We start from the raw sequence: 11,684 nt of genomic DNA, 5'->3' as shown, positions 1-11,684 counted from the left end.
CATTTAGCAGACGCTTTTATCCAAAGCGACTTCCAAGAGAGAGTTTTACAAAAGTGCATAGGTCACTGATCATAACAAGGAGATAGCCCCAAACATTGCGGGTGGCCAAACATGAAGCATACATTGTGAAAACCAAATAAGTCCCAAAGGGAAAAACAATAAGAGCATGTAGTTAGACAAGTTACAATTAATACAATTAAAAGTTACATATGGCTTAGTATGTGTACATTCATTGCCTTGGTTCTATCTCTTTACGTGTGTGTGTGATTCTTGTGACATGGGGCAATCCTTTTCATCTTTTTTTGTGTCCTTTGAGTGTGTAGGGTTTTCATAACCACCCACACACACTATCATACACACTCACACAACCAAACACACACTGACACACAGAGCACAGGTCATTGTGACAAAAGAGGATCCAGTGACAAGAGTGATGTCTTTGTTGTGTGTGTGTGTCTGTGTGTGTGATCAGGCATTCAGCCATTAATCCAACCTTCTCCTATTGTGCAGCCAGAGTGTGTTGACCTAAGCAGGAGCGATGGGTAGGCCTCATTATCACTCTGCTGTCTCACACTAACCCACACCCACACTCACACTGAAGGGTGGGGTTAGTGTGTTCACCTAGCAACCTAACCAGACCATCCTTGCTAGGCTCCACAGCAGTGAATGGACAGGTCCTATAGCTGTCCCTGGGCTGTCTTGCATTGTGTATTGTACAGCACAGTGAGTCATTAAGTCATTAAGTGAAATGAGGCATAGTCCTTTGTGAAGTTTGCGTGGTTTGGCGTTGTGCATCCTGTGTGTGTTAATGTCCATTGTGAGCGGGCGTGTGTTAGTGTGTGGGCAGTGCTTGTCTGTGTGTGATAGTGTGTGAGGATTGTGTATGTGTGTGTGTACAATAGAGTACGAAATAAGGGAAGGACAGAGGCTCCAGTCTGGGTCAGGTGCAGTCAGAAACTAGTGAGTTTCACCCCAGAGATGGAGAGGGCTGAGTGGGCAGATCCCTCCATGGACGTCCCTTCCGGTACGGTCTCCTCCAGGGAGCTCCTGGACCAGGGGTCCTCATGCCTCACACCTGATAGCTCCGTGCTGCTGGTCCAATCAGAGCTGAGTCACAGTGCTCGCAAGGTAAGCTGGTCGGACCAGAGAGCTCTCTGACAGACGTTTAGGATTCCTGCTTTTAATGATTCTGCTTTTCTGTGCAGGAAGTCTAGTCCAGGTTTATTTATTGGTGTGCAGTAGATGGGATGTGGTGTCATAATTGTGTAGTCTTTCAGGCATGTGTTGGGTGTGTCCGGTGGTTGATGGTATCCTTGTCATGGATGGTGTTGATCCTGGGGCTGAGGTAAAGGCTTGATTGGGGCTTAAAGGCTTACAGGTAACCTGACCCAGACTTAAAAAATAAATAATATTTAACCTTTATTTACCCAGGCAAGATCATTAAGAACAAATTCTTATTTACAATGATGGCCTGAAAAAAGCACAAGCTTTTTGAGGGAAAGGGGGCTAAGGGAAAACAGCACACAACCACAGCAGTACAGACATACAGAAAAAAACACAAAGCAACAACAACAAAAACAAACAGGTTAAACAAAGCAGGGCATTAATAACATAGACTCACTCTAGATGTTCTACTGAAGACGAGGTTGTTTTCCAAGGCTGCTGTTCTGTCTGTGCTGGAGGGTCAGGGCTGTCTGTGCTGGAGGGTCAGGGCTGTCTGTGCTGGAGGGTCAGGGCTGTCTGTGCTGGAGGGTCAGGGCTGTCTGTGCTGGAGGGTCAGGGCTGTCTGTGCTGGTGGCTCAGGGCTGTCTGTGCTGGAGGGTCAGGGCTGTCTCACTGTCTGAGTGCTACTCTTTCCTACACGGTCTCTCTTCACTGTTCTTTCCAAAGGGAGTGTGTGAGGCTGTGTGTGTGTTTGCGTGGGATGTTTCCAAAATGTATCCATGACCACTTTTGCTTATCGTTTGTGAGCTGTAGTGTGTGCCTGTGTGTGTGTTAATGACTAAATGAGTTCTGTAGATAGGTGATCCCCTTTATTAGTGCTGTGTCGCTGAGTGCGTTCGCTGAAAGCGCGTTGTCAGTGATTGGCAAGCAGACAGAGAGGCTCTCATGGTCTCTTCTCATCCATCATTGACGGTGTGTGTCCTGTTCTCTCTCTTTCTTGCTCCGCTTCTTCTGCTCCCTCCCTCCCTCTTCCTCCCTCTTTCCCACTGTGTTGGGTTCTCTCTCCTGTCTCTTGTGTCTGAGGTGCAGTCAGTCACTCAGCCACCAGACCACGTCACAGCAGATCCATATCTAGACTCTGGTGAATGACACTCCCTCCCTCCCTACATCCCTCCCTACATCCCTCCCTCCTTACATCCCTCCCTCCCTCTACATCTGCTATAGCTGTGTCGGAACATGTGACATTTTAATTTAGCAAATGCCTTTGATCCAAAATGGCAGGTGGGATTTAAAGCGGTGACCTCCAGTAATTTGCTCTACCATTGAGCTATCCCCATCCCCACACTGAGACAAGAATCACTGGGCCATAGCATTGTTGTTGATGCTGTTGGAGTGTGGTTGATGTGTAGATAGCAGGCGCAGCAGGACATGTGATACAGATTTCTCCTCAGATTCAGATGTCCGTTTCCAGTTGCAGTTGCCATTGATGATCCAAACAACCCTAACATGATCCGTAGTCAAGCGCTGGGTGTCGGACAGACCGATCGAGACAAGAGCATTAATGAGGTCATATAGATTAGATTAGGTTAACACCTCTTTGGTGTTAGTTTAGATATGGTTTCTGACACATTTTTATCACTGAAAGACACAATACACAAATGTACTTAAATACTATTCAGAATACAGACTTCAATGGCCAGTTGATTGGTTTGTTTATACAGCTGTCATGCAGGTGTGATTAAATGATATATAGATGACATATTTAGGTTGGGTAGGGTTAACCCTGGGATATATTTAGAGCAGCTGGTGATGAATGTTTCCATGCTGCGTCGGCTGAATACAGGCCAGCCATTAAATATGCATATCTGCCACTAGCATGACCTCCTGGAATATCAACCAGTCATCAATGAATTAACATGATTCATTTACGTAATGCCACCATCCCCCCCTCACCCAACTCAACACCATCACAACTGACAGGAGGGAGAGATACTGTCGAAAGAGGAAGAGAGAGAGGGAGAGCGATAGAAAGAGACAGAGAGGGAGCACTTCTGGGTTCAGGCCCTGGCATATGTCTCTGGAAAGATATTTGGTCTTAAAAAGTGATTCACCTTGAAGCCCATACCTCCTATACTGGGTCTTTGTCATGGTTGAATAAATTGCTTATCTACCTGCGGTTGTGTGTGCATGGCTGCATGCATCAGGTGTGTGTGTGAGTCAGGTGTGTGTGTGAGGGCGCATAACAGCAGTAGACCTCTCTTGCCCTCAGCCGTCGGCTCCAGCTCTGTTTTGGCTCTGCTTAGCTCGGCCTCTCAGACACAGTTTAGCAACAGCTCAGCTAGCCTGCATTATTCATACAGGAATGAGCGCGGGGATAGGGTTACTTCAAGGCAGTATAGTTGATACATTAAGGTGCCCTTTGTGGCTATAACTGGACACACGCTCGCGCGTTAACCCTCTGAGGCTACGACCGGGCCGGGGTGAAGGAGGATGGAGACGCAGTAACCAGAGGCTCACCGTCTCTTCTCTGCGGGGTGTTTGTGATCGACACAAAGGAGAGCGGGCTGGCGTGGGAGCTGGATGACACACACACACTGAGGCTCGTCACGTACACACGGAATACCCCTGGACGCTGGGACGCACTCACACATTCTCATCATAGACACGCACACACACACCCCGTGTGGGGTGGAGGGGAAGTCCTGCCAAAGACTGTGCAGTAGCCAAGCCAAGGATTCGCTGGTCTCAGGGAACCCGCGGGACGCTGCAACAATGAGGCGCTCACAAAGCACTACAACACCTGAGTGACCGGTGCACTACCGGTCATTTTTCTAGGTTTTTCTTCGTCTTTTTGTCTGCAACACAAGAAAATATCCAAGCGAATTATAAAGGAAGGATATTGTGTATTTTTTACTTTCGGGAATGTGTTGGAATGTTTTAAAGTGTTTCCACGAGTCCGCGTAAGGAGTTCCATATTCAACAAGTGGGTGAAGGTGATGTAGGCTGATTCTTTTGAACATGCTAGTCTTTGTGAGGCGTGCTCCCGGACAAGGCTTGAACTGTTAATAAGGAACAGTCTACTGGACAGAGAGCTGCCGACCTCAGCCTTGAAACAGTACCGACCTCAGATGGTTGAGAGTCAGACTGTATTACTAGATCGTGTTTTGGGTCACATTGGTTTGAGACTGTTTCAGTGTACATTACAGAGTCTCTGAGTGAGTACTGAGCACTGGGTGGTGAGTGTGAGTGTGTGTGAGTGTAAGTGTGTCATCAGGCAGACTGAACAGACAAGAGGAGAGTATAAGATGCAGGAGACTCTGCCTGGACTCTCTGGCCTCAACGGGCCGACATAGAGCCCGACACCAACCTGCTACGCCCCGGTAACACTCCAACCTGCTGTAGGATGGTTCTAGTCCTGAGTCGCAATGCCACCTAAGAAAGGAGACTCCAAATCAGCCGCCAAGAAAGGCAAGGCGGAGGAGCCGAAGAAGGGTGGGAAGGATGACAAGAAGGGAGGGAAGAAAGCGGAGGAGCCGGCTAAAGGGAAGGGGAAGGACGACGGGAAGAAGGGAAAGGGGAAGAAGCCGGTGAGCGAGTCGGAGGAGGGCTCCGAGGAAGAGGAGGAGGTAAAGAGCGAGGAGGATGAGGAAGACCAGAGCGAGGAGGAGGATGTGAGAGCGCGGCCGGGGAAGGGGAAAGCAGCACTGAAAGGAGCCTCCAAAGCCGTGGCCATGAAGGCCATGACCAAGCCTCCAAAGAAAAGCCAGCCTCCACCTGAGGAGGATGAGGAGGATAGCAAGCCTCAGATGAAGAAGATGGGGGCCGTGAACCTGAAGAAGATGGGCGACGTCAACAAGATGGGCGGAGCCTCCAAGGTCATGATGGGATTCGCCGCAGAGGGACAGAAGAAGAACGTGGCTGCCGCCAAAGTCCAGAAGAAGGAAGACGCCAGGTCCCACCTGAAAGGAGCGTCCAAAGCCTTGACAGGCCTGACGGGCAAGTCCTCTCCCTTCTCCCTCTCTGCCGCCAAGCCCCAGGCAGCCCCGGCCAAGGCCAAGCGGGGTCTGAAGAACACCTCCCGCCTCTTCCTCAGGCTCTCCAAGAAGAAGAAGGCCACCCCCAACACCAAACAGATCCTGGGGACCACCAAGATGTTCGCCGGCTTTGGCAAGTCCAAGTCCCCGCCTCCCGCAGACAAGCCTGGCCTCCCGAGCACCTCGAAGTTCAACACCATGTTCAATAAGAAGGAGGAGAAGCCCAAGAAGGGCCTGCTGTTATCCAACCTGGGGAACAAGGGCAAGGCAGCCTCTGAGCAGGCCAAGGGCCTGGGCGGCAAGTTCAAAGGCATGTTTGGGAAGAATAAGGCAGAGAGCGCGGACTTCAAAAGTAAAGGCTGGGTGTTGGGGAGGATCTCCGGGGCAACTAACTGGCTGACTAGAAAGTTCCTGTCTTCTAAAGGCCAGGGGAGGCTGGGAGGGCGTGCCAGAGGACTGGGGGAGAAGAGCCTGTCGTTCGCCACGGGGGACCCCAGGGCCAGGCTCAGGGGCTACTACAACGAGGCCTACGAGGACGATGAGGATTTCGGTTACGAGGAAGACGATTACGACCAGGGGAGGCCCCGAGGCCTCCTCAGACGACCTGTGACCTACGACCCGTACGACCCTTACGGAGAGGCCATGGAGTACCACGACGATGACGAATGGGAGGATGAGTACGGTTACTATGACGACCAGGGCAACTTTTACTATGACGACGAGTACGAGTACTACGACGACGAGCTGGGTTACTATGATCCGTACGGTTTCTACGACGACGGGTATGACCAAGAATACGGTTACTACGGTGATGACGGTCTGGAGTACTATGACGATGGAATGCTGTATCCAATGGAGGGGGAGTATGGATACCACGGTAACCACGGTAACTACGGGAACGGATTGTGGTACTACAACCTCAACGAGGCCGAGATGTACGATCCCTACGATGCCCAGTTAGGATATTATGGTATGTCAGACCCGTACTCGATGTACGCTGATTATGAGGACCATAACCCAACCCTGTATGGTGACCCTGCTTTGGGATACCAGGATCCTGCTTTGTATAATGTATATCAGCTGCAGCCTTATGGCTATGCCATGGAGGGTGTCCTGGAGACAGCAGACCCCAGTCTGCAGTACGGCCTAGAGCAGCTGTCCTACCCCATGGCTGATCCAGGGTCGGATGGCATGTTCAGACTGCCCCGCCCCCAGGTCAAGCTGTTTGGGAAGGAGAGGCTGGAAGTGGACAACTTTCCCTCGCCCTATCCTTACCCATCCTCCCCCCACCTCGCCCTCAACGACCTGGATATGATGTCAGAGATTCAGTACGAGCACCAACCCCTTCCTTCCTACCCTGCCCAGGCTCAGTACCTCCCGAGCCAGCAGGCCCCGCCCCAGCCCCGCCCCCGTCCCGGCCCCTCCCCTACAGCTATGCTCATCCAGCAGGCCCGTAACCCGCTCTCCCCACACCCTCCTCTTGCCATGTCCCCTAGCCGACTCTCACACGCCTCTATAGGAATGGCCCCTGTCCCTGCTCAGCCTCGCCCTCCCATGTTTCACCCCTCTCTCCCCCAAGACCCCATGTTTCACCCCTCTCTCCCCCAAGACTCCATGTTGCACCCCTCTCTCCTCCAAGACCCCATGTTGCAGAGGTACGAGGCGCAGATGGGACACTTCACCCCAATGCCCCTACCATACTCCCCAATGACCTCCCCAATGCCAGTGAGACGTCTGAGCCCCCACCCTTCCCCCCAGCTGTCTATGAGGCCTGTTCCTCCAATCAGGGGGGGCGTCCCTCTCTCTCATCATCCCCAACGCCTCCAGACAGACCCTCTCTTCTCTCCTCGCCTTCCCAGGAGGCCGCTGGCCCACCGTCCGTCCATGCCAGGCCAGAGACCCATCTCCCCGTCCATGCCAGGCCAGAGACCCATCTCTCCGCTGGGCAGGAGGAGAGCCAGTCCCCCTGTCTCCACCCAGCCCTCCAGGAGAGGCATGTCCGTCAGGGGCGAGGCCCAGGTCTCACAAGCAAGGAGGCGGGGGTTTGGCCCCCTCCACCCTCACTCACCACTGGCCAGCCCCCCCTCTTCCCCACGGGGGTCCCTGAGGAAGAGAGGGAGCCCCCCGCTGTCCCCCAGACCTTCCTTTAACAGACAGCAGACACAATTAGAACAGGGCCCCCCTCCTACTAAAGCACGCCTGTTTGGAGGCAGGAAGCAGGGGTCCACCATGACTCGCCCACCCTCCCCCAAGCCCCCCCCTCACCGGCGCAGCCCCCCTCTCGGCGAGAGACCCTCCTCACCCACGTTTCGCCCTTCCTCCCCCTCTCCCCGCCGCCCCTCTTCTCCCTCCCCCTCCGGCCGGCCCCTACCCTGCCGCACCTCCACGCGCAGGCTAAGAGGCGGGCCAGGGGGGCGCAGTCACGTGCCCATGGGGGCCGTCAAACCCTCCCCAGGTAACCCCTACCTCCAAAGGAGAAGCAGGCATGGACCCCCCCTCACCCAGAACGTGGCTCCTTTCAGGAGCTCTGTGCACAGCGGCCCCCACTCCCCCCCTGCTCAGATTGGAGGGACAGCCTCCCCTATGTTATCCAGGACCGGGTCCAGACTCGGGGGATTCCAAAAGTCCAAAAGCTTTGGAAATCCACAAGGAGGCTTCCACAGGCCCGTAGGGAGGGGGCAACCACTGGTCCGAATGCCCAGGAACACTCCTCAGTACGTGGGTACTGAGGAGCGACCTCCTCAGGTCAGGCAGTCCTTCAGAGGACCTGCCCCTGGCCCACCGCTCTCCCCTCAGCCCTCTATGAAACAGATGGGTCCTATGTCACCTCAGATGGGTCCTATGTCACCTCAGATGGGTCCTATGTCACCTCAGATGGGTCCTATTTCACCTCAGATGGGTCCTATGTCACCTCAGCCTGTACGCAGACTGCAAAGCAGACCCCCTTCGCCTCAGCCCCCCCATCACATGCACTCCTCACCCCTCCCATCCCGCGCCCCCTCTCCCATGCACCCTGCCTCCCCAGGCCCTCCCAGGGCCATGAGTCCCCAGAGTATGGCTCCAGCGTCCTTCAGGTCCCCTTACCCCCCTGGTGCCCCCCCCAGCTCACAGGTCATCACCCAGTACGACTACACCATGGAGCCTGGAGCCTCGCCTCTACTGACCAACTCTCTCCAGAACGCCCAGTTCAGAGGAAGCCCCTTCCACCCCCCTCTCTCCCCCCACTCCCCTTCTCCATACCCCCCCCCTCTACAGAGGCCGTCCTCCCCTCAGCTCCAGTACGACCCCCGTCTCTCTCCAATCTCCTCCCCGTATCTCCGCAACTCCTTACAGAACCCCTACCTACAGAACGCCACCAGCAGCTCTCCGCTACAGCCCAGCCCCTCCCCCGGGGCCCAGGTGATGATGTCACCTGACGGACAGGTGATGATGTCACCTGACGGACAAGTGATGATGTCACCTGCTGGACAGGTGAGCCAGGGCTTCACCTCTCCGATGCTGAACAGCGCGCTGCAGCAGAACCCCAACCTGCGCAGCGCCTCCTATGCCTCTCCTCTGCAGAGGAACGCTTCCCTCTACACACCTGTCCTCTCACCTGCCCAGGTGGCCCCGCCCTCCTCTCCCCGCCTAAACAACGCCATGCTCAACTCCCAGCTCAGGGGCGCCTCCTACGCCTCCCCCTTTCAGAGACAGTCCTCCCCCGTCTCCCCCGTCTCCCCCTCTCCCCAGCAGGGGGCAGGGCCCTCCTCTCCGCTTCTCTCCGGCGCCCTGAAGACCTCCCACCTGCAGGGCGCAGCGTTCCGTCTCCCAGACGGCTCGTTGATGATGTCACAGGGTTCGGTGCCACGGGCAGACGTCGGCGGGGTCTCCCCCTCCATGCTGTCTGGTGCTTTACTGAACCCCAGCCTACGCCAGGCTACCTACCGCCTACCTGATGGAACGCTGATGACCAGGACGGAACCCTCGACACAACAATCTTCCTCCCCTCTCTCCCCCTCCTCCCCCATGCTCTCCTCTGCTCTTCTGAACCCAGGCCTCCGTCAGGCCACCTACCGGCTCCCTGACGGGACCCTCGTCACCAGGAGTGAACCGGAAGCACAGCGGTCCGCCCCCTCCTCCTCCATGCTCTCCTCTGCTCTCCTCAACCCTAACGTCCGTAAGGCCTCCTACCGGTTACCTGGCGGCTCCGTTCTGACCCAGCCAGGCGAGCAGGCGGCGCAGGACGAGCCCTCCTCTTCCTCTCCCATGTTGTCAGGAGCTCTGCTGAAGTCCGACCTCAGCAAGGCGTCCTACAGGCTCCCTGACGGCTCCTTCCTGTCCCGGCCCCAGGCCCAGGCCCCAGCCCCCTCCAGCTCCATGCTATCCTCGGCTCTCCGCAACACCAACGTCAAAGGAGCTTCTTACAGACTTCCAGATGGTTCCTTCCTGAGCCGGCCCGGTGAGGCCCCGCCCGCCGAGCCACGCTCCCTCCTGTCCAACGCCCTTCAGAACCAGAACCTCCGCTCAGCCACGTACCGTTTGCCGGACGGGACCCTGGTCACCCGGGCTGAGCCCAGTGGACCACCCCAGTCCCCTGGTATGCTGTCCAACGCCCTCATGAACCAGAATCTCCGTGGAGCCAAGTACAGACTCCCTGATGGGACCTTGGTCACCCGGGCTGAGCCCAGCGGGCCACCCCAGTCCCCTGGTATGCTGTCCAACGCCCTCATGAACCAGAATCTCCGTGGAGCCAAGTACAGACTCCCTGATGGGACCTTGGTCACCCGGGCTGAGCCCAGCGGGCCACCCCAGTCCCCTGGCATGCTGTCCAACGCTCTCATGAACCAGAACCTCCGTGGAGCCAAGTACAGACTCCCTGATGGGACCTTGGTCACCCGGGCTGAGCCCAGCGGGCCACCCCAGTCCCCTGGCATGCTGTCCAACGCTCTCATGAACCAGAACCTCCGTGGAGCCAAGTACAGACTCCCTGATGGGACCTTGGTCACCCGGGCTGAGCCCAGCGGGCCACCCCAGTCCCCTGGCATGCTGTCCAACGCTCTCATGAACCAGAACCTCCGTGGAGCCAAGTACAGACTCCCTGACGGGACCCTGGGGATGAGGCCTGGAGCCCCCCAGACCGCCCCGCCCTCGGGCCCGGGCCTCACCAGCGCCCTGAGGAACACTCAGCTCTGCGGGGCCTCCTACCGCCTGCCCTCCCCCCTGGAGGACCAGAGGTATGCGGTGGTCAGCCCCCAGGTGCAGGGGCAGCACTGGGCGCAGGGCCCCTGGAGGGAGGGCTTGGGCCTGGGGGAGGAGGTGGATGTGTGGGGGGCGGAAAGGGTTCTGCCACACAACACCGTCCAGAATCTCAGTAAGTGGTCCATGTACCGGGATGAGGAACTTCTGGAACCTCACGGTCCCGGGGCAGTACCCTCCGGGGGAACCTGAAGGCTCCGAGGTGGAGTGGGCCCCTAGCAGAGAGGGGGAACCTGAAGGTCAATGGTATGATAAGGTAATGATGCTACTGTATCTGATGGGTGGTAGAATACAGTAACGGTGTGATAGTGGTAAACGTGTTGTGGTACAGATGACCCAGCTGTACTATGGGGTGTAACATCACATCATTCATGTAAGCCAGGGAGAGGCCATGGAGTCTCAAGCAGCTCTTACAGGAAGGACAAGGAACACACGATACATGCATGTGCTGTAGGTTCAACTATCTTGACTTTACTTACTAGATTCAGTCAGCTTTTACGTGTGTGTGTGTGTGTGTAGATGTACTCCATACGGAGCCTGCCACTGTGGTCTACAGAGAGCAGCTGGAGGAGGATGGAGTGGAGGACATGACTCAGTTAGAGTGAGTACTTACACACACACACAACACATCAGTACTGGAGATCAGATCTGTCAGTGACGCTGAATCTGTGGGTCAGTTGGTTTACTGTTTGTGTGTGTGCTGGACGTGTTTGTGTGTGTGTGTGCTGGACGTGTGTGTTTGTGTGTGTGTGTGCTGGACGTGTGTGTGGTGTGTGCTGGACGTGTGTGTGTGTGTGTGTGCTGGAACGTGTTGTGTGTGTGTGTGCTGGACGTGTGTGTGTGTGTGTGCTGGACGTGTGTGTGTGTGTGTGTGTGGTGCTGGACGTGTGTGTGTGTGCTGGACGTGTGTGTGTGTGTGTGCTGGACGTGTGTGTGTGTGTGTGCTGGACGTGTGTGTGTGTGTGTGTGCTGGACGTGTGTGTTTCAGGGAACTGCAGGAGGAAGCTGTGTTACTGAACCTGAAGAGGAGGTTTGAGAGAGAGCTGATCTACGTGAGTCTCCAAACACACTGACATCAACACACACTTTTGTTTTTTATGTTCCCCAAGTACTCAGCCATATTAAATGTGCATCATTAAAGAGTGATGTGATGGGGGATCAAATGGAACGGGGGTGGTTTGATTAACATACACGAGTAACCCTTTCTCTCTGTCTCACCCCTCTTTCTGCACCTCTCTGTATCTCTCTTCT

The 11,684-nt window shown here is 55.4% G+C and overlaps 1 protein-coding gene across 1 annotated transcript in view; it reads left to right on the top strand.

The window, feature by feature from the left end:
- Positions 1 to 4,589: 4,589 nt before the first annotated feature.
- The window catches only part of myo15aa (myosin XVAa), a 24,580-nt gene continuing 17,485 nt past the window's right edge, over positions 4,590 to 11,684 (top strand). The window contains exons 1-7 of the mRNA XM_062478357.1: positions 4,590 to 4,790; positions 4,902 to 7,504; positions 8,224 to 8,320; positions 8,454 to 10,593; positions 10,953 to 11,034; positions 11,422 to 11,485; positions 11,575 to 11,609. Of these exons, the coding sequence (XP_062334341.1) occupies positions 4,590 to 4,790; positions 4,902 to 7,504; positions 8,224 to 8,320; positions 8,454 to 10,593; positions 10,953 to 11,034; positions 11,422 to 11,485; positions 11,575 to 11,609 (5,222 nt within the window). The remainder of the gene's footprint in view (positions 4,791 to 4,901; positions 7,505 to 8,223; positions 8,321 to 8,453; positions 10,594 to 10,952; positions 11,035 to 11,421; positions 11,486 to 11,574; positions 11,610 to 11,684) is intronic.

The sequence above is a fragment of the Osmerus eperlanus genome, chromosome 2, assembly GCF_963692335.1.
Source record: "Osmerus eperlanus chromosome 2, fOsmEpe2.1, whole genome shotgun sequence".
NCBI lineage: Eukaryota > Metazoa > Chordata > Actinopteri > Osmeriformes > Osmeridae > Osmerus > Osmerus eperlanus.
The sequence above is the reverse complement of the archived record's forward strand: the minus strand, read 5'-3'. Positions and strand labels throughout refer to the sequence as shown.